Here is a 23,873-nt window from a genome sequence, read left to right as displayed (position 1 = left end):
ATGCTCTAGGTATTCGATGTTCAATTGTTACTGACCACATACTTAATATTATGGTCATATTTAAAAAAAAAAACAAATTTAATGTGAATAAAGGCATCTGATATCATTTACGTTACATTATTCGTCAATTTATGTATGGCAGATCTGATAAAAATAAAACACAATAACCTCTGAACCAAAATATATTTAAGTTTATTCATCCGTGATCTCTGGTAGATCCCTATCAGAGACTTGATCGAAATAATCTTCTGGTATAACATAGTTGTCCGGTGGCCTCATTGGTCCAAACACTCTTTTGTCATGTTCACTCTTATGTTCTTTTGCGTCTTTTGTCTCATTCTTACCCGACGTACTACCGGCCATACATTTATCATCTTTAGTCTGTACGCTGTCCTTGTCACTCTTTTTTGTACTGCTATCTCCCTCATTCGGTTTCTCCATTTCTTCATCAGAGTCCATTTCTTCAACAAATTCTGTTTCTTGCTGTGTCGTCGCTTTCCGTATTTTCGGGCGCTTCTCAGCGTCGTCTTTTAGCCTGATTCTGAAATCAATAAATTGAAAGTTAATAGAAGTCTATTAATATTTTTGAACACCAAAATCTTGTTAACCCTGTGCATCCAAAACTCCGTTAGGGGTAATTGTTCCACAATATACTTTACCATTAGTGTAATTAAGAATACGAAAAAATCCTTACCTCTTCCCATACAGCACTGAGTTGCTGCCCATCTTGACAGCCATCTTCTTGTCGTCCTTCTTTATGAGCGGTGGTAAATGGGCGGGCCGCGCCAACTCCGCAAGTTTTTGAGTTTTACTCAACTCAGATTTTAGCTTTTGAATGGTCATCTGTTGAGAATATTACTCATAAGAACGCTGCAGTTTTGTTTACAGGTAATAGAATAATTCGACCGGACTGGCATCAAAAAACCGATATGAAGTAACAGCTTTACATTTTGTATGGTTACTTTGCTAATCTCTTAAATCCAATTCTTTAAATGCCAATGGATCCACGTTTCGTCTAAATTATGGAAGAGCGTAGATCACATTACACGTCCCTGTTTTCTAAAACAGGTATTCAAAATTAAATTTATGTTATAAAACTCACCTTAGTCCTGGATATTTCTGCCTTCTGCGCCATGGTGCCGTGCTTGAGCGAGGACATGTACGCGTCGAGTTCGTCCCCGTCGCCGCCCTCAGGCGCCTTCGCCCGCGCACGTAACGCCTCCAGGGATTTCTCTTCGGCTGATATGTTCGATTCCAGGTCTGCTATTTGTTTAAGCTGGAGAAAAATTGGGTAGTTACTAGGATATCATGAATGAGATGTGCATGGCCTTAGTAAAATAAATGTTAAGATAAATGTACTAGAGCTTCATAAATCTACCTTGTGAAATAGTCATCAAAAAATTTCCACCTCAGTATTTTTCGTTTATTTAAGAAGTCGACTAAAATGGAACCACAGTATCAATATGATATTTTTCTCTTAACTGCAGTTCCACTACATGTTTAATATACCAGAGCGATTATGGCATCCTAAGTATGCGGCTCATAGCGTGGCCGATGGCTCAAAACCTACCAGGGAGTCATATGTAAGCGGAGCTTGTTCTGTGTTGTCGGCGCCGAGTCTGCGCATGCGCTCTCGTCGCTTGCGTTCCACGGCACCGGTGCGATCGAGGAATGAGTCCTCGTCCGAGTCGTAGTAGTCTTCCGCCGACCAGTCGCGCTGCTTGCGACGACGGGACTCTACCAACAACAGAATAATGAGAAATTTAATATTGCATTTATGATATAGGATTGTAGATATAGATGAGTGATAACCTGCTATTAGTTAACATACATAATATACTCATTTTACAAGGACATGCACTTTATAAAAATTTACGAAACCCACAGTAACAAGTGATTCAGAGTACGAGTCATAAAGATCGAGACCAATATAAATATTCCAGCTCATCCACTCACCGTGTTTAGCCTGTCGCAGCAGTCCCGCTCTGTCCAGGATCCTGCAAGCCTCCAAAGCGCAAGCCACCACGGCGTCTTCTTCTTGCCCCGATGGATGGCTTCGGCCATGACTGGCTTACCGCGCGCATCATCTAAGGGTAGCTCGACTCTGAAACAATATATTGTTATAAATAATTTTTTTACAATAAGACTTAAATTTGTAACATCTGAGAGCTCTATAAATATGTTGAGTACCACTCATTTAAGGCCTAATCCCTCAGTAGAGTGGCCCGTTCAGCAGTGGGCAAGTATATAATACAGGGCTGATATTATTATTATTATGTTGCGTAAAATAATTTCAAGACATTACATTGGCTTCATGGCCTATCTATTTAACAATAAGATGCTTACACATTGTTGCATGGCGGACAATAATGAATTGGAGTTACTATATAAATTGATTATTCCAACCGGCAATGGAATCGGGTACAGATTTTTACGAATATTGCAATCTTTAAATACTCACTTGCATATAAATTGTCCCACTCCTCTTTCCTCGCAATCGTAAGTGAGCTCCAGACCTTCCCTCTCATAATACCCCCGGAGTGTTTTCTTGGGGTCATCCAGGTACAGCTCCTCGTTTGTGGTCGCCGCGTATGGGTTTTCTGCCAAATCTGTCTCTTCTTCAGCATCCTCGCCTGGAAGAATCAATTGTTCAGTAGAAGAAGTACGAATACCCTAACTGAAAACGACTTTACTTGTAATAGGCCCATATTATTCTCTTCCCTTACCACATAAGTTACCCCTTCCCATATTAATGTTTATGAGGGTTCGCGAATATTTCCTTTACACCCCATCGCCCATCCTAAAAGAGGATTCCTAACCTTCCTCCACAATTCCCCCAACTTTCCTCCAAGTCCCATGTGTAGCTAAGCCATGGGATTTCGGTACCTCATTCGCAGGTTTCATCTAGTGTTATACAGGGATGCCTACTAAACAAATTAAGATCTTACAGAAAATAGGTGCACCAAAAATTACCTGTTTTTAAATGATCAAAATTGCTTTGTTACCTCTTGCAATGACAAAATTAACAAAACTATATTTATATACTCTCTGAACAATGACTTCAGATCAATCGCTAAAAAATAAATAAAATAAATCAACTCACCCATGCCCCAATCTATACCCTGCTCTTCTCGCTTCTTCTCCTCCTCGAGTCTATCTTTCTCCCGTTGTTCTATTACCTCGCGTATAGCTCTGTCTCGCTCTAATTTCATATCTTGTGCTCTTTTTTTTATCTCAGTTACAGAGAGTTCTGATTCACCCTCGCAATCAAAGTCTGGACCCTGTACATAATATTATTTTGGTTAATGTGAATTTTTAGACTAATTGATACTTTTTTCGCGCCGCAGTGGCTCAGAACAAGTCTTTATTTAATACACATACCCACCAGCAATATAAAAGTTCTGCTGCTTGAACCAAACTTGATCTGATGTCCAACTCTCAGTCTGGTGTAATGGCTGGCCTTCATGCGCTCCTTATTCAGGAAGGTGCCGTGGGTGCTGCCGAGGTCGTAGAGATACCAGCCGGAAGGAGGCTCGCCTTCTTCAGCAAAGGCTTTGTATTGGAGCACTGCATGGTGTCTGAAGGTGTCATAAATGTACCCATTTTTCATTTAAACAATTTATTTTATGGTCTGCCCTGGTAGCATAGCTGTATTACGTGCACGGTACAAAAAAAAAATTGTGGTCCCAGAATCGTATTGCAGGTCTTTATGGCGCGTGCGTGCGTGCTTGCATATGTGTGCGTGTATGTGTTCACACCACTTACCATCAGGTGGAGTGGGCCCACTTTCCTGTGCCCAAAAAAATGGGTGTGATTACTGGAGCTGCAAACTATCCTTTTCCAATAGTTATGCTTTTATAAGGTGGGAGGGCATATGCACAATGTTTATAGAATGTATCATGTTTACAAGCAGTGGCAATCATGTGATGAGACATTTATATCAGAAATGAATTGACTTAACACTGTTAAAAAATTATTTAACATAGTATAAATTTCTGGTATTGAAATTATCCACTTGTTTATGTACCAATCTTTACCACAAAAAAAGATTAACTCACCTGGATATAGTAGGATGTGCCATCACCACATCACAGTTGGTGAGCCTACCAAATACATAGTAAGCTTTGTTCGTCAAATCTATCTTCTCCACTATCATACCAGACTTGAGCACTTCAAGGGCATAGTCCGATCCTGGGGAACAAACATGCATGTTAGGAACTTAATTATTGGTACACAATAGTATACAGACATTCTCAAACTTTTTGGACATCTAATTATTTGACAGAGCTCTAGTGATTAGAAATAATTCTATGGTTGGTGTATTCTTTATTAATAATTGTATTACTTGACATAATTTTCCATTATGACTAATAATTTTGCAGACCCCCCACTTAGGCTTTATGGACTCCCATGGCAGAAGACACTGTTTATGGCTAGTGTAACAAACTTAGGAAGATAGTCTGTTTAAATAAAATAACATAGACAAGTTTTGTCTGTGGAAGGAGTTTTAATATTGTATGGAGTGGACATTAGGAAGATTGTAATACAAAATATTTGTCCTTGTTTACTCAATTATGGTCATGGTACACTTTAAAAGTGATAATTCTAAGGGGTAGATTTTTTTCTTAAATAAAATACAGTTAACAATTTTACATCACAATTTTCCATCACAATGTATATCACTCAGTAATCAATGATAAATTATTATTCTTCTTTGAAAGTCTGTTTGTTGAGTTTCTCAAACCATTAATTGAAACTTACCATCTGGACACATCCCCGACCATTTAGGCTCTTTGTAAGGAATGGGGGTAAAATCTTTCATTGAAATTCCGGGAGGCAAAGAATTCTTGGACCCTTCGCTTACATTTTCCTTTGGTTCTTCGGATTTTTTCTCTTCGACTGGTTTTTCCGGTTCATTTTTAGCTTTTTTGGGAAGTTTACCAATGCGTCCTATAAGGACAGGCTTTTTGAATTCAGTTTGTTCTTCCTTTTTTGTTTCGTTTGTTGAAATATCTTCCATTGTAGGTTATATTTTTTTGTTGCACTTTATATTTGATAAAACATCTATCTTAGAAACTAAAATAAAACCGTATTACAATTAAAAATCAAGAAAATGCCCTCAAAGTAGTTATCTAAATCTGAATAATATAAACAATCGATTTAATTTGACATTTTTGAATTTACGTTTACAGTTCCCATTTGACATTGTATAAAGCATAGATTTTTAGCATGTTCATCGCGGATTTGATAAACTGTAAAGGACTGTTCACGCAAAATAGTTTAATTCGATTTATCAAAATATATAGTGGTAGCTTTAGGAGGTGGTAAATGGGGCAACCGTCCATGGTCTTCCGCTTCGAGGGGCCTTGTACTTTGGCAACCAGGTAAATAAGCCCTGCAAATATCAACCGTCCCGAAACCTATATTATTTCTACTGCATATTGCATGTAGTATTGTAATTTTACTAATATTTGTGCATTTCTCTAGACGTAATTAATGAAGTAACCGTTAAGAAGCTGAGATGTGCAAAACAGGAAGTCTATTTTAGCCAAGTACAAGTTATAAACATATATTATACCCGTTATTTAATCGTATGCAGTCATACACGCAATGAAATCATGTGTAACGAAAGTTAGGTAGACGGTAGACCTAAGGCAGATTTTATAATCGTAATATTATTTTAACAACTTAATATTGTCATGTTGATCACAAATGTATAAAAAACTAAAAGAAAAACATTTTCTACGAAGCTCTTTTGTATTTTATATCAACCTTAAAGTGTTAAGTACTTTTTATGCCACGACATGCATTTGGTTTAAGCCCTGGTAAGATTTATTTATTTAATTTATGACTAGCATGAAAATGTATGAATGCCATATAATATTCGGTATGGACACATCCTTAATAAATAATCATGCTGAATATATCAATGGATACCTGGAACAAAACAGTGAATCTTTTTATTCACAACCTTTACTGGAAAAATAATTTAAATTAAACAAGAAAATTAAATTTTCTTAAAATACGCTGGTATTTTTTTATACTTAAGTAAAATTATTTTTCATATAAATGTACAATGTAATAAAAAAACTTTCCATAATAGGAATAATGACCAAAAACGGAACGTCCTAAAATCATTCGGTCAACGAATGTACAACATGAATGTATTCGCCAAATCAATCAATCAATCCAAAAGAATCTGAATGTCGATTGCCAACCGATCGAGCGAGTATATTTTTCGAACGCACGATTTAGTTGTTTAAATTGCTCAAATTGTTCCACGTGCTTGTTTGTTTGTTCATTTTTTACACATCAGCGGTAAATATTGTGTGAACAATCACAACGCAGTGTCCATATTGTGTTTGTCCAACGCGGAGTTTAGGACAAAGATTTTACGGTTTTCAATAATTGTCGTGCCGTTATCACAGTAATATCTGTTTAATATGTGATTTCGTCGATTTGCAAGCGTTCCGCTGCGCGTATTTATTCAAGGTAAGCCATTTTAACTCATAAATAAGTATGTAAAATTAATATAAATTTGGGCCGTTTTTTTCGTACGCAAAAATTCCTATTTTTTGATAACTATCTCATTGTTGTCGATGTGATGGTGAAAGTATAACGGCGTGGTGGTATTTCGGAATAATGGTACCATTGTTTTGGTGCATTTAGTTTCTCATTCGTGGCCGATGGTTGAGGAAAAAAAATTCTGAGAAATAAACGTGAACCAGTTTAGCCTCAGGTTCGACTGTCATAATGACGTTTACGATGACCGATGAGTACGTTACAAGTCTATAAAAGCCATCAAGTATAAAATATTAATTTAGGGTAAATAAAAAAAATCTATTGTCTTTGGTTATGCCTCTAAACTAAATTTACTATAAGTCTCATAATAGAGGCTGCAATAAAAAAAAAATACTTCAGCATTAAAAAAATTACTATTGTTTTGTATGATATCTTCTCCTAAAAAAAGAATAATTAATATTTGCATCATAAAATATGTAAAATATAAGGACTCTAATATGAGCTCGAAAGATTTAAATAAAAAAAAATCATGTTAAATACCCTATATCCCTTTGAAATACTTGTAGCATGCATAATCTGGTTACATTATATTGGTTTTATTAAACTCTAAACACTTATAAATAAAAATAAAATATATAAACAGAAGGTCAACATCTATAGAACTTCTATAACATTTATGCAAATAATAGTTATTTACATGAGTTATTTAATTAAGGATAAAGTGAATTATAAACTAAATGGATTTATTGACAATGTAATTGCATTTTAAGATAATATTATAAAAGCTGCAGTTTTTTAAGACATTGGTTAAGGTGTTTGTTAAAAGTTCTACATACATCAATTCTACTGAACAGATTTTGATGAAAAGGGGCATATAAGATCATGTCTTGTTTTAACTAGAGGCTACTTTTTATCACAGAGCACATAGTCTTTCATGTTGATAGAGTCAAAAGCAAAACCTAATCATTTATAAATTATGTGACAGAATTATTGGCATTCCAATTTATAAAAAAAAGTATGAGCATAAACATTTACATTATAAGAAAAATCATGCACTAATCATGCTACTTAATAATGAAACTGTTTATCAACATTATCAGCTTATCTAAAGCATTGCAGGGCTATAAATGGCTGGCTTGTTTCTTGGAAACTTGTAATGCAATAAGATGCAATTTTGCAACTTCTCTGTGAGTTATTAAAGTCTAAAATATTGTTGATTTGAATTGAATCAGTAGGTTTTAGCATATTGTGTCAAATTTGGGGATAGACTTCCCTCTATTGCGTTATATGATGCCAATGAAGTCTGAATATAAGGTGCTCTTAGAACACCTTTTTATCCATAATTCCAGTTCTGTGCACATACATTTACACTGCATTTGATTTCTTTAGCGGACAGGTCTAACTCCTCATATACCCCAAATTGTATGTCATGCCTCTACATAGAATCACTACATATATTAATAATTCAACAAAATAGAATATAAAATAGTTGCCAAAGTCATTAATAATTATATAATCAAAGGTCAATGAAAGGCAGTATAACAAATTACATAAGATTCTGTGACCTATGACCCCCACCAATTACAAATTGCATAGAGTCTCACACCACACCCACCGTTGGCTTTGACTGATAAAAAAATATTATTTCCTGATAACATGTTATCAGCCTCTCATAGATAAGGTGTTGTAAGTGCGTATGAACTATTTTTTTAATAGTGCATGCTTAATAGAAATTTCCTTTCATAGGTTGTGGTGAAAATTGTATTTTTTATCCTTCGTTAACCGTTTTTTATATGCATAAATGAAGTTATTGTTGTGTACCTTTGATTGACGAACAATTCTGTTAGTATACATAACGCCCGTCTCTAATTATCGCGATACAAATAAAATTATATGTTAATCCACCTAATCTTGTACCATTGTTTCTTTTTATTTCTAATTCGCAGTGCGAAGTTTCCTTATTTTACACGTGGGTCATAATTAAATTTACCTTTAGCTATTGTTCGTGGTGAATATAATTCGAATGCCCGCGGGAGGGAGGGCTCGGCATGTCGCGGTCAACAACCCGCCGACTCAACGTCGCGCTTTAAAATATGCACAAATCCCTCAGGATTGGTTTAAACCGAGCTAGCCTGACCAGGAATAAAAAAAAAACCGCCATTTGTTGGTGAAATGAGATATTAATTTCTTGTACTGAAAACGTTAACTTTAACACGAAAATTCAAAGTGGCGCGCCTTAAAAGCAGGATTATTATTTTCCAACTCAGGTTATACTTAGAATAAGAACCGCGATCCGTTGAAAATAAAGTAATCCACACTTAGGGCATTTTTATATTTTTATAAGAATAATATTCGCATTGTAATCACGACGTAACTTAAATGATTAGTAGAGCATGCGATAAGTTCGAAATGAGAGTTCGGCGTTACATAATTGATTAGGCGCAATGTGTGGCTTCATTTTGTTATTAGCAACAGTGCGCGCTATGCTCGGTAGTCGGTACCATAGAATATAGATAAAAAAAAGAATTTTCAAGATTTTTAATGCCTTTGTAGGCAAACGAGCGAACGGTCCACCTGATGGTAAGCAGCATCCGCCGCCCGCCAAGCCGTTGCTTACCGAGTTTCAAAACCTTTAAAATATAGAACCTCAACCGTTTGCGATGTATCTGAGTAGATAGTAAATGCAGCCCGATTCTTACAAATTGCAATATATTATTAGTTTTCCGCGGGTTTAATAAATGTGGACTGTATGTATTGCAATACGAAGTTAACTTTCAGTAGGTACAGGTACTATATTCAAGGAAGGATAAAATAAATGAAAATGAGTATGTTTTACTCATACTTCAATTATGTTTGTAGTAATAGGTGTCATGGACAAGTCCTTACGAAAGGATTATTTGAAAGTAGGGTATAATTTCATACATATTTACGTTTTCCTTCCCTAAATGTGTAAACTCTACTTCTATATACTTATAAAGTTGAAGATTTTGTTTGAACGCGCTAATCTCAGGAACTACTGGTTCGAATTGAAAAATTCTTCTAGTGTCGGATAGCTCATTTATCAAGGAAGGCTATATAACATCACGCTATAACCAATAGAAGCGGAGCATCAATGAAAAATGTTGCAAAAACGGGAAATATTATTCCCTTTGAGAGCTTCCTTTGCGTGCTCTGCGTAATACTAAATAATTCTTATACATTGCCTTTTCTTACCGATTAATATTGCGACTAGATGCAATATATGTAATTTATTTAGTAATGGTTGCCATATCTATGCCGGATTGATTAATTGTTTAATGTCAAATACATTTCTATAAAGCTATATGGTAGAAATGGTAAAAACTCGGATGTTCGCACACACATGCATATCTAATTTAATTTCAATGCAGTCATTAATCAGTTTTGGCGATTACATATTTTATATAATATGATATCATGTATTAATCTGTTACGATATTAATTTCTTGAATAGTTACTTGTCGGATCTCTACCAGTGCCAAATCTTGATTTTTTTATCATCTGATGTCCAGACGAGATAGTGTTTCATCTGTTAGTAAATTATGATTTCTATAAACAGTAGCAACACTACTCAGAACCTCAACTCGCAAAATCTCTTAAAACTGATCTTTTACGTGATGAGTATCATAACGCCTAATAAATGGACTGGTGAGGATATCATCTAATACAACACTGGTTATACAGTACTTAGTTCTTGGCCTTCAGTTCTATTAAAAAAAAATCATAACAGTAACAGAAATTGTTATCCAACAAATTATTGTTATACAAATACATTGTTTTATTGTGTAGTCGATTCTGTTAAAGCGGCTCAAACACTTTGTGTTCACTCTAGGGTTTCTCTAGTTGTTTAGGTGTTAGGAAACTTAGGCGTGGTGGGGGCTGAATGAAGTGCTTTACGTAAGAGAGGGAGGGGTGGTTTGGGCCGTATCACGCTGCCTTCGCGTGACCTTTTATCAAGGGCCATTAGGGAGAAACAATCTACACAATTAATTAGCCATTCGGGTCTACTTATTCACATTACATTGAAAGCTAAAAAGTGTCCATAAAGACGTGGACAGAGAATACAGATGTTAGTACACAATACCAAATTGATTGCGCCGACATGGCTTATTCGTGTTTTATGCAACTACGCTGCTCGGCTTTCCTAGACTCCACAAGCTGTTTATGCTATGAATTGTGAAGGTAGATTAATTTTTAGCTTATAGTTCCTTCCGCGTAAGCATCCGCTGTCGAGAGGAATAGTAGTCCATTAACATTCAAGAGTGATTTAATTTCTTCGTTTTGGAAGAATTGTCAGAATAACTAATCTGCAGATGTACATCATTTACCGTTTTATATCACAGATATTGATAAATAGCAAACCAAATTCATGCTACCTATACTAATATTATAAATAGGAAAAGTTTGTGAGTTTGTTTGTAGGGCCTGATCTCTGGAATTACTGGACCGATTTTGAAATTCTTTAACTAATAGGTAATTACATTACTCCTGAGTGCTAGAGGCTACTTTTTATCTAAGGAAAATATAAAGCGGGACCTTTATCACGAAAAAACATTCTCACGCCGCGCCAGCGGAGTCGTGTGCAAAAGCTAGTCTGCAATAAAGCTAAGTATTGAAGACGCACGTCAGACCGTCAGAGCAAGCGTCGTGTTTCACAATAGAGCTGTACCAGCTAACCGTCCCATTGTGTCTACAGCGGTATAAAGGCAGGAAGGACTAGCAGATAACCGACCCGTGTGTTAACCGCTTTGTTTGACTAGGAAAATGTGGATGCGGCAATTATTGTTTTTTGAACGGTACAAAGAGATTAGGGTGTCGTTGGTCAGCTGGTGTTTCTGATACATAGTAGTACAATACATACAACACATACAACCATACTGGTGTAATGTTGATTAGATGACCTTATAATATTTAAACATAGCATGCATTAGTCGGATGTAGAAAAAGAGAGGTATTTATGTCACTTGTTTGTATTACATAACTTCAGTTTACAATTCCTCAACCATTGCTTTAAAGTTTTAGCGTTCTACGATTACAAATGTTTCCATCCGAGCAAGATCCGAGCCTAGGAAGATCTGCATAAACAAACAATGCTGAATGTGAATTTTATCAGATTTCATAAACAAGGCATCGTGTTTTTCTTTGTTTGTATGAGTCAGTTTATTGTGAACTTGACTCGACGATTTATATGATGACGCATTAATTGCAATGAGTACTCCGACAAATACTTTCTTTTTTACAATAAAAGGGCAGGAAACGACCAAGTTAGCCACCGTTAACTATCTTAGCCGCCTACGAATATGCTTTAGGCATTTGTGAGTTCATAGGAATCGTGAGACTTATTGTCTTGAAACGAAAATTTAAGGAACAGATAGTTATGGCAAGCAATATCACCAGATATTAAAATTTTTGGTCGACAAAGTACTGAATATTCTCTTCGTGATGGCGGCAATGAAAGGTAGATTTATCTGTGACGCTATCAGCTGTTCAAGAAGTAGCTTATACTCGTTGGTCTCAATATTTTTTTTCATGTTACTTTCAAGCTGTAAAATATTTGTAGAGAAAATAAAATTGCACAATCGAAAGTAATTGCACGCATTTCCTTGTCCGTATGTATGTCAATCTTATCGCTGTGATTGTTTATAATATCCTGTATGTCTCGAACAATTGCGATATTCACTTAAATTACGTCAAATCCGCATATTTTAAGCCTACGTCATTATCAATACAGAATTCCGCTGCAGTGCTATCGATTATGTCCCAAGCGATACGTCATTTGTAGATCAGTATCTGATTTTTGCGTCATCAGCATTTCTGTCGCTATGTCTTCCAGCACGGCTGTGTTTAAAGACTTTGTAGACACCTAATACCTCAAGTTAACAAGTGTAGTTCTTAACACAAACTTCTTATTAAGCGACAAATATAACTCGTTAATCAGTTTTGCAAATAAAAAGGCAAAGTATATATTATGCTATGCGTAAAAGAAAATAATGTCGAAATCGTATTTGTACGTTGTTTTGGATAAACGATAGATTTAAACTAGAATTATAAGATACCGCATCAATCTTTTTAATAGTTCTTTGTGAACATACATTTGCATTGAATGAATGAAGTTGCATGCTCTTTTGCGTTCCGTTCAATAAACTAAGTACTCACCAACGAGGTGTACGTAGGTTTAAGTCTTAACCATCTCGGACCAGTGCGCGTGATAATAATAATATCAGCCCTGTATTAAATACTTGCCTACTGCTGAGCACGGGCCTCCTCTACTACTGAGAGGGATTAGGCCTTAGTCCACCACGCTGGCCTAGTGCGGATTGGTAGACTTCACACACCTTCGAAATTCCTATAGAGAACTTCTCAGATGTGCAGGTTTCCTCACGATGTTTTCCTTCACCGTTAAAGCGAACGATAAATTCACAAAGAATACACACATGATTTTTTAGAAAAGTCAGAGGTGTGTGCCCTTGGGATTTGAACCTGCGGACATTCGCCTCGGCAGTCCGTTCCACACCCAACTAGGCTATCGTATAGTGCGCGTGATGCCTACCTAATATTGTTTTTTTTATTAAAAATTTTCGTTTATAATTATTATGAGTTATGTGAGCGTGTAACAGCATACTCTGCTTCGAGAATATTCCACTCTCACCCGGTATTGCAACTTCTGTAAGGCACAATAGTAAATGAAATTGAGTAAATCTTTGGAAATACTTACATAAAGTTAATAGAATCCAAAATAATGATACGAAGGATCTAATAATTTATGTTTTTAAGTAATTTGGCAGTGAATAATAAGATCTCAGTTTGATCTCAGTATTTAAGCGTTAAGGCCTGTCTCACAAGGTTCAAGTATAATATCTAATAGTTATCATGTTAAACAGTTAATGTAGAAAGTAGTAATTTTATTACCATTTATATGGGCATTTTGATCAATAACCTTTATTAAGAAGTTGTGAAACAGGCCATAAGTATAGCAAAGATGTAATAAAATCGAGCTCTAGTGGAGCCGACTTTGAAATCAAGGAATTATAATTATGTTGCATATGTTTAATAATAATAATAATAAATGTTTTATTTGCACAAACAAAATAACAAATAGGAACACATAAATACTTAATTAAATTATTATTAGTATGTAATGTTAGTGCTTATAACTAATTTAAAACAAAACAATTGACAGGGGGCCCCAAACTAGGCAATGCCTGTATCTTGGGGACCAAAATATGAATATAATATAATTTAAATAATGTTCTTTACTTTTTTGTTTTTATATTTCACTTAATTTATATCTATTTTAAATTTATAATCCTTATATTAAAACTAACATAAAATTTAGGTGTAAACTAATATATATCTATCAGACTTATTTTGAGATCATTAAATTGCTTTTAAAGTTAAATTATCTTATGATATTTAAAATATTTTCAGTTTCTGTGTAGTTTAACGACAATAGCCACTTTGTAATCGTTAACTTAGCTTCTCGTGTTGAAATGCCTTTAAGATTGCAGTATCCTAGTACTGAGTTATAAGTGTGAGCTCTAAGAAACTCACCAAATCTGCGTCCAAAGGAAGTGTGTACGCTAGGCAATGGCAATCGAAAGACTCTTTTCTGAGACAAAGTGGGTAAACTTTCTAATTTTGAAAGGTGTCTATGGGTATATAAACAGTTTCTGAGGATAAAAAGTTGACGCACAGTTAAGACCTTCGCTTCTTTATATAAGCTTTGAGTTGAATATCTGAAAGGTTTCATTAACATTATTTTAATAACTGATCTTTGTGATCTCTCTGCAAGAAGTAAGTTAGATTTAGTGGCACTTCCCCAAATAGAAATACAATAGGTGATGATTGATTGGCAAATGGCTGTGTATATAAGTTTAAGTGTTGTGTGGCTAGCATAATTTCTAAGTTTTTTGAAAATGGGTGATGTTTTTCTTATACGTTTGGATAAGTTTTCAATGTGGGCCTTAAAATTCAAGTTTTTGTCGATAACAACGCCTAAATATTTTATGGTGTCGACCTGTTCTAATGTGTCGCAATTACAGTTGTTGATCTGTTTACAATTATTGTGGATTTTTAGGATATTTGACAAGGACGGTTGTGAGGCAGCGGTCTTGTGAAAACATAAGTATTTAGTTTTTTTACCGTTGAGGGTTAAGAGGTTCTGTTGCATCCAGATGTTAATTGTAGACATACCATTTGTAGCGGCATGGAATGTGGAAGTCCAGTCCTTGCCTTTAAAAAGAATTACCGTGTCATCAGCGTAACATATTGTATCTGAGTTAGGAATATTTATATTGTGGATATCATTCATGTAAATAAGAAATAAGGTGGGGCCTAAAATGCTACCTTGTGGGACGCCATAATTCACTGGAAGTATTTCGCTTTCGTAGTCACCGACCTTAACTAATTGTTTGCGGTCCTCGAGGTAGCTCCTGAACCACTCCAGAGCCAGGCCTCGTACACCCAAATATTCTAACTTAGTTAGCAAAATTTTTGAGGATACCGTATCGAAGGCCTTCGCTAAATCAACAAAGACACCAAGGCAACAGTTACCTTTGTCAAGGTTGGCACTTATAATATCAGTGAGAAGAGATACGGCGTCTTCAGTGGATTTACCAGTGCGAAAACCAAATTGATGAGGGGATAGATGGCCATGAGATTCTATAAAATTAATTAACCGTTTATTAACTATTTTTTCTAGAATTTTTGAGGGAATGCTAAGTAACGATATTGGCCGGTAGTTAGTAGCTATATTCTTAGCACCATCTTTGAACACAGGCGTAACCGAAGCAGTTTTCCAAAGGGAAGGAAACTTGCCAGTGCTGATACTTGTGTTGAAAATTCTAACTAAGGGCTCACATATAAGGTTTAAACAAACTTTTAAAAAACGGGAATCAATCCCGTCTAAACCTGGTGCGCTATCAAGTCTTAGGCTAGTAATTATGCGACTCACTTCATCAACATCAGTAGGGGAGAGGAAGAGAGAATCTAAAGATGGATTATTGATTTTAACTTTTGAAGCTAGGATTTCCTCTGTTTCGTTTGAGTGGTTTAATATATTAGAGGCTAGTTTATGACCTACTGAGGTAAAGGAGTGATTAACTGTATTGAGTGAGTCTTTTGGATTGGTGCATGATGTGATTAGGTCTTGTGCATGTTCATTCGTTGTTCTTAGGTTGCAAATATTTTTAACTGTTTTCCAAAGCTGCTTTGTGTTAGTACTTTTAGACTGTAATTCAGCGCCTTCATAATCATGTTTTATTTTGCGTATCAAGTTCCTGTAGAAATTTTTATATCGTATATATGTGGTTTTGAGTATTTCATTATTAGGGTTTTGTTTAAGTCGTAAGTGTAGTTTGTCATGGTGGCGGGAACATCTAAGAAGGCCGGGGGTTATCCACGGTTGGATATTAAACTTTGTGCGACTAATACGTTTCAATTTAGTGTTTTGTTGGATAGTTTTTTGGATGATCGACATGTAGTTTTCAGCTATCGTATCTACGCAAGAGACTGAAGTATCAAAATCCCAATTAACTTGGCTCAAATCCTTCGCTATTCCGGTATAATCTATAACTTTCCTGCACCTAGAGAGTTTTGGGCGGACCTTATTTGTTTCAATACCAATTATTGTTATTTTGTGATCAGTGATGTCTGAATCACAGATAATTCCGATTGCAGAGCGTTGGCTCTTAACGAAAATGTGATCGAGACAGTTGTTGAGTCGAGTGGGTTTATATATTGCAGGCTCTAGACCATGTTCCGCATTCAGGCACATGTAATCTATGGACTCTATTGAGAGTATGTCAATATTTATATCTCCAGCTAGAATAATAGTTTTTTTGTCTTTATAGGAGGTGAGATTTTGATCAAGCGAAGTTAGAAAGTTTGTTGTGTTTCTAAATGAAGGTGATCGGTATAAACAAAATATAGTTGCTAAATTTTCGATATCTAAAATTAACCCACAAGCCTCGGAAAAATCGGTTCCGTCACAGATATATTAGTTAAAGTTTTCTTTGCATATACAACAACCCCCCCATTTTGGTTAATATTATTTTTAGTATAGAAAGATGTGTACCCTGGTAAATCATCAATAATCGTAGACTCACTTAATCTGCACTCAGTTAGTATCAGAACATCGAAAATTATTTTAGCTCTTTGCAAATACACCAGAAGAGCGTCAAAATTTTTGCTTATACTCCTAATATTTAATGAAAGAAGTCTAAAATTGCATACATTACTTATAAGCAAGTTTTGACATTCTTCAGGGTCTCTAAATTATAACATGGGATACCTACAATTTTATCAATGTTTTCCATAAGTTCTAAATTACCCATAGTGACGTTTTAAAAAATTGTTATCATAGTTGTTTGAGACTGAGTTAAATTTGCAAAGAACTTTAACAGAAATTCGTACATGTGCAATTATAAAGAGACTACGTTTTTTGTTAAATCGTGAATTTAGGTACAAGTCAGAGTCTTTGAAACACTTGCTTTTATAACATACTTGATATTTAACTACGCTGAAGGGAGGGAGAGAATTAATGTAAGGCTTATAGGAAGCCGAGAAATATTCTATCGTTATATATATAAATCTATTAATAAGTGGCAATACTTTTTTTTACCAATATTAGAAAAATATTTAAATCTAACAATATGCATAAAAAGAGTACATGAGTAAAATACAATATTTTAAATGGTATACAGTGGTTAGGAACAATTCTTCTGAGCTTGTTCGGTCGACGAGGAATTGGCGTTCAGACGTAACTTGTCAAGTATATCTTCAGACGTGACATGCAGCACGGAGCTAGTTTCCGATCGACGCATGAAGATGTTACCGTTAGAAGACCACACATACTTGTAACGAAGATCGGAGCCGGCTTTTCGAGCTTTGCTGAAAAGAACTCGGTTGTCTTTGGTAAGGTGTTCATTTATGAAGACTTTTGTGGATTTCCGGGAATTTGGAACATGTCGGTGGAGAGGCCACGCCGTACACGAGCCGCTCGCAGTAGTTTATCCCGTAGCTCGCGGCGCGTAAAGCTTAGAACCACCGGCCTGGTACGCACAAGACCGTTATCACCAGCACTTTGTCTGCCAACTCGCTTCACGTCGTCGACGTCTCTAGGATCTACTTCAAGACCTAATTTGTTAGAGATCACATTTATTATCTGGGGAAGATTTTCACCTTTAATTTCCGTCAACCCCGTAATTTCGACGTCTTTACTAAGATTCTTTTGTTCCTTGGTCTTAATTTCTTGTCTTAATTGGGCCACTTCAGCTCTTAATATGGTGACTTCCGCTTTGTAGGAATCGAGCTCCTTTAATCTATTCTTTACATCACCTAGATCTTGTCTGAAGGTCAGAATTTCTTCAGCCGTGAAATTTAGGGACTGAGTAAAGTCGCTCATCTCTTTTTTCATAGAAACAAATACATCCTGAAGAGAGCGCAATGCAGTGGTAAAGGTGGTAATGATCTCAGATGGGACTTCCATTTTCGATAGTTTCGCAGCTGACGTGACAAAATCTTGTTCAGGGGTATTGGCTGGCTTATCATTTTGCTTAGGCCCCACAGGGTATTGACAGTTTTGGTGTCCTTTCCTTTGCCTTTACATCCCGAACAGCAATAACTATTTTGTTTCGTTCGGAGTTGTTTATGTTCTTCTCTATTCATATTAAGACAGTTCACATGAAAATGTTGTGAGCATTTTGAGCAGCGTATAGTTGGAGAGTGCCCGTCCTGTCCAACCTTGGACGTACAGGACTTATTGCAGATCACACACAACATTGTGATTTCGTTTGTCGAGTGAAATTAGTTGGTTCCAATGAAACTAGATGTCGCTAGTAGTTATATCGAAACGGGATTGCTGGATTTAATTAAAAGTTCTGTTTTCGTAGTAAATCATAAACTGCACTTACTGATTAGGCCAGGAATTTGTTTTTGTATATACACTTAATCATACAGAAGTATATTAAGTGTCCGGCGCACAGTTTACAAACTTGCGGAATTCCGTTGGATTTCAAAAACTCGAGGTGTTGAAATGTTTTTACCGCGCACTTCGGTAACTTCCACTGAAGATAACGTTTACACAGCTATATCACTACACAATATACAACTGAAGCTTAAATTTTTGTATCATAACACTTTATTTTACTTTTTATTGTAATTATTTACTAGCAACGGTTTAAACGATGTTTATAAGAACAGCGCCACCTGGCGAAAAAACAATTTTTTACGTAATTTATGTATGTATGAATATTTATTGTACTCGTCTCGGGTAACCAAAGTACGATTACTATGTGGTAGCAAGGTGTGTGTGCGGTTTAGTGTCGTATACTGCTTACTTGCATTAGGTATGTGATACACAAAAGCGACGCGTTTTTCAACGATAAAATGCATTTTTATTTACGCTAATCAATAATATCGTAATAAACATTTTAAAACATGCGTAGGCGCATGGATTATGGATGAATGTGTGCACTACAATAGAATGTAACTTTGGAATTTATGTATTATTTTTGTAAGTTCGTGGAAAGCGCTGTTTTGCCTCCCATATTATATTCAGTTAAATTTGTAAACCTTAATAGTACTTAGGCAGTTCTTTTTCCTAATAAAATAAAGGCTCCAGGGCCTTGACGATTGAACTGAAAAGAACGAGAGGTCTCTGTCCAGAGTCCCACTCTATACTTCCATACACACGATCACCTATCCTCATGTAAACAGCGCGTGCGGACTGCGGACCACAGACATCACACGTTACGCTTAAAGTCCATGATCCAGACACTAATAGCGCTGTTAGCATGCAACATTGACTGGATCGTAATCCTAAGATGTCGGCATTAAGGGTTTGTATAGTGGTATCCTTCCATTGTGCGCTCACCGCAGCGTTATTGTTTGTATACGCACATACCTTGCGCATTTTTATGTACTGATTGTAGTGTCATACGGGAAATTTTATTGGTTTTCATAAGTATTATTGATTAGTAGTTTGTTTTTCCTATGCAGGTGTGGCTAAGTCTGGAAACCAAGCAGTATGTAAGTAAGGTCGTGTTTCAAATAAATTACATAATTAATAAAATTGCCGGTAGTTATGTTGGGCTTAGTTGGTACTGAGCAGAGTGGAGTTCGTGAATTGAAAGTATTGAGTGTTGTGATAAAGTTCCTGGCAGCCACTCTCCACGCAAGACATACAATTAGGAGTGATTGTCAAGTCTAAATGTTAGATTTTCGGGTGTATTCGTATATAATTTGTTATTCATTATTCAATTAACATTATTGTTTTGTCAAAACACTAACATTTTTCAGAAATACAAAAATGATTGCGCTGTGTCTATCCTTCGTAAATGAGTTCTAGTTCTGTTTTAGTTCTTTCGAATTGGACCACTCCCTGTTATAAGAGAATCTTCCCGGTCGTCTTAACAACGTGAAGCCAGGGCCGTAGATCCGCCAAGCCTCGTCAAATGGAGCGAGTCGCACACAATGGCTCTGTGGCAAATTGACCATGAATAGGGCTGCCACGCTATGATATGCTCTAGGTTTACCCTTGCTTATAAATATTTATTGATATTTTAATACATGCTTTTATAAGCCAATGCTTTGATCCCTGAAGGGAAGGTCAGTGCATTTCGCTTGGGTTATATCTGACTGTGTGGGTGGCGAGTCTATGTCGATCATATCGTGCATAAGGTAGAGCTTTTACTTTTGAAAATGTATCTGCTACTACTCTAAAGTGTTTCTATTTCAGAATGACATATAAAATATGTATGGTCTAAAACTCGGTTCACAACGAATTCATTAAATTATCAAGCTAACAAGAAGTATATTTGCCATTTAATTTTTAATATAACTTAATATATTTTACGTAACGTGACAACCCTAACGATATCCGAGTCGGAATCAAGCCCGCAATCGATTCGAGATTAATATTTTTGTACAGTTTTTAATGATTGAGATTCGCGTTTAGAGATCAGTAGGTTAAGTGAACGGTGTAAGATGTTCCGATCGTTTGTATTTTGATGATAGTTGTAATTTATATGACGGCGCTTTAAAGACTTACCCTCTTATTCATAGACGTTTTTTATCTAAGAACGGAGTGAAGCTGTGATAACAAGTCATGGCAAGGCAAGGCATGGCAGCCTCCGCAGTGCGTTGACATAGGGCCGTTGTGATGGCTAATATTGAGATACAACAATATTAGCAACATTGCGTTTTGATATTATTCTTCATAGTGAACACAATAGTCCGAACTCTGAATATAAAGTCGTCTCATGTGAGACTTATTCGTCGGCAATCGTCAAAACGATGCTGGCCCATTATAACTAATATCCGCTGGTTCAGTCTAGAACAACGGAACGATTCACTTTGGTCCTCTTTGATAAACTAATATTACTTTTGAATAGGATCTTAAGTATACTTTGCTGGTAGTACTTGGATAGTACCACCGTAAACAACGTGGTCAAACTCGCCATAGTGGCCCTCTGAAGTGTGTCGCGTTCCAGGGTCAGCCTTTATTTATATATCAAGTTCCAACAGGCCGGCATAATTATATCGATTGCCGAGAGGTAATCATTTCTCGTCAGTCGACATATTATTGGACCCCACTCCACTTATCATTAGATGCAGTGGGGGTTACATTGTCTCGTATAAAAAAAAGGAAAGTATTGGACTATTTAATAAACGAAACCTGAGCTGTCGTTCAATAGCTCATGTTTAGCTGAGTCACAGTTTAGTAAACAAAACTCAAATCAAACAAAAGCCAAAATCCTTTACATGTTGTACTTAGGATAGCTCTTGAGATATCGTTAATATCTATTAATTAAATAACAAATATATTGAGATGCTGTTTGCAACTTACAGCGTCTCTCTTGAGATCACACTTCAGAGCAATACTGAATAGCATCTATTAAATCGGCCCTTAGACTGGTTCTTTTTTACGTAAAACATTAATACAGCCCTTAGACTGGTTCTTTTCTACATAATGCGGCTTCAGCTTAGTACAAAAAATGTGCTACCAGCATACTCCTGGTAGGGAACCTACTCGGTACCCCAATTTATTAAGTAATAAACGTTAATTTCTGGTCTAAGTTAGGGATCATGAGTAACATTGCATTGGCAGTAGTCCAGAATATCCCTGACAACTCATTTGCCTGCACAAAATTGTTTGTTGCGTTTCGTAAATTGTCATACGGATACAAGTTGTTCGGTGATAAGTTGAATACGACGGTGTTAATAATTTTGTAAAAGTTTTCCGACTGTGCACACAGAAATATACTTTGACTCTACCGATTTAATGGTAAAAATAGCTGGGATTCTGAGTTTGTTTACATATTCATATATTATGTGATGCTTCTTTTTTGTAAAATAAAGTAGAATTGTTCCATTGATGTAGTAGTGACACGGCGTTAATAAGCGGAAGAGACTGGGTACGATTCTCAAGTCGCCACACTGTTCCAATCTTTGTGCATCATGAACTCATTTCTTTTATACACGATTGCCGGCCTTTTTGTGCAAAATTTCGTTTTCATATATAAATGACGTATCGACACATACCTATGTATGTAGTAAATCTTCTATATGCTTTGAGAAAATGCTTATAATCGAGTTACATAACTATTATATATTAGTTGAACCAAATTAGAAATAAAAAGAGGTTTGGGACTGTCGCCGTATAACATATATTATGCATAAATAAAAAAAATATATTGTGTGTATTTTCGGTATAAAGTGTGTTCATTTAACTCTTGGTCTCTCGTGAATCGCCGGCGAGCCAAGACAGCTACATGACATTTGCGTGTGTCACGGGATTATAACCTTATATACTACATATATACTACATAATAAGGTTATTTTTCCGTCACACGCGTAGCTGTCAATGTTTGCCGGCAAACATTCAGCTACCTCACGGGTTAATTTTGATGGAATCCGTAAGAGGTTTGATTGTTTTACGTTTTATACTAGCTGACTCCACAGACGTTGTCCTGTCTTAACTATGTATGCACGCGCGCATTCTGTCGATCGCTGACAGTTATTTCAAACCACTGACAGTTATGTAAAATAAATATTGTCGTTAAGTTTTCTTAAATTTTCTAATTTTCCGCGCAATTTTTTGATTTTTTTCTTTCATAAGAACCTTCTCTTAACAATAATAAACACAACAACAAAAAATTTTGTGGAATCGGTCCAGCCGTTCACGCGTGATGGCGTGACCAAGGGAAATAGGGATTCATTTTTATATATATGTATAGATTAGATCAATATAAAGTCATACTATTATTTTACCTCGCCGCGGCGAAGTGACTACACAATACATACATGTTTTTATGTTGAAACAAGCCCCCATTTACAAGCGTCCGTGATGGTCGCCTTGTGCCCGCATCACCGACATGCTCGGGTGAAGGTCGCTCGCTAGAGATGTGATACTTTATAATTGCATTTGTCTATTCTATACTAGATCTATTAACTCAGCAAGAATAAATATAGAGATAAATCAATTTAAATAAGCAAGAATAATATAATATTCTGGGACATATAAATATATTGTGAAGATACTACCTTGGTGAGAATCGTCTTCTACGTTTTTGCTATTGGTTAATGAGAGGATTAGCTAAGTCGACTTGTATGCTTCTCAGCGGATGGTTATGAAATGAAGTATAGTTTCGAGATGTTTCCGTGTGACGATTTTGATTTTAATTTGCGGGTGGTAGGTCTTTCGTTTGTGAGAGTCCACTTGGGTATCGCTGCAATGTCTATTCTGCCACCAAGGAGCAGTGTGTAGTCACTGTTATGCCCGGTTTGCAGGACATTGTAGCCAATGTAACTACTAGACATAATAAAACTTAACATCTCATGTCTCAGGATGGCGAGCGCAGTGGAATACCAAACAATACTTTGTAATTCAAGGTGTTGGATGGTATTTCTATTGTTTATGGGCGGTCATATCGCTTAGCATCACGCGAACGGCAAGCTCGTCTTGTCATTCAAAACGATAAAAAAAAATGTTTTATGAGATACATACATTATAAAAGAATAAAAGAGTTATCTGAGCGTGACTTGTATTTTTTTTACCCAATATCAGTATACTGTACTCTGTATAATCTTAATGTACTGAAACAATAGTATTATTTTAAAGCCATATTGTCTAAATCTCGTTAATTAATTCGTTCTATTAGTATGAAGAGAACATACATATGGATTTCCGCACAACACTAATAGTCGGCCATGTCAAGCGACTATGTGACAAAACATTTAAAATTAACATCAACTTTACATTTGAAGGGGCCTGTTGCGCACTTCTTGGGTTCCTCATAACGTCGCCTTTAAACCATTGCTTTACCTGTTCA

At 36.0% G+C, this 23,873-nt stretch overlaps 2 protein-coding genes across 9 annotated transcripts in view; one reads left to right on the top strand and one right to left on the bottom strand.

The window, feature by feature from the left end:
- Positions 1–166: 166 nt before the first annotated feature.
- LOC115456180 (kanadaptin) lies at positions 167–5,227 on the bottom strand. The gene is given in 11 exon segments (XM_030185128.2): positions 167–541; positions 695–843; positions 1,103–1,276; positions 1,571–1,737; positions 1,957–2,031; positions 2,034–2,104; positions 2,462–2,633; positions 3,104–3,281; positions 3,386–3,578; positions 4,059–4,191; positions 4,762–5,227. Coding segments are annotated over 11 exon segments (1,920 nt in total). The 5' UTR covers positions 5,021–5,227; the 3' UTR covers positions 167–192.
- A 925-nt stretch (positions 5,228–6,152) lies between these two features.
- LOC115456183 (mitogen-activated protein kinase-binding protein 1) overlaps positions 6,153–23,873 on the top strand; it is a 98,809-nt gene continuing 81,088 nt past the window's right edge. For all 8 annotated transcript variants that reach the window (XM_037444591.1, XM_037444590.1, XM_037444588.1 and 5 more), the window contains exon 1: positions 6,153–6,492. The gene's annotated coding sequence lies outside the window, so the exon portion shown is untranslated. The remainder of the gene's footprint in view (positions 6,493–23,873) is intronic.

The sequence above is a fragment of the Manduca sexta genome, chromosome 28 (assembly GCF_014839805.1).
Source record: "Manduca sexta isolate Smith_Timp_Sample1 chromosome 28, JHU_Msex_v1.0, whole genome shotgun sequence".
NCBI lineage: Eukaryota > Metazoa > Arthropoda > Insecta > Lepidoptera > Sphingidae > Manduca > Manduca sexta.
The sequence above is the reverse complement of the archived record's forward strand: the minus strand, read 5'-3'. Positions and strand labels throughout refer to the sequence as shown.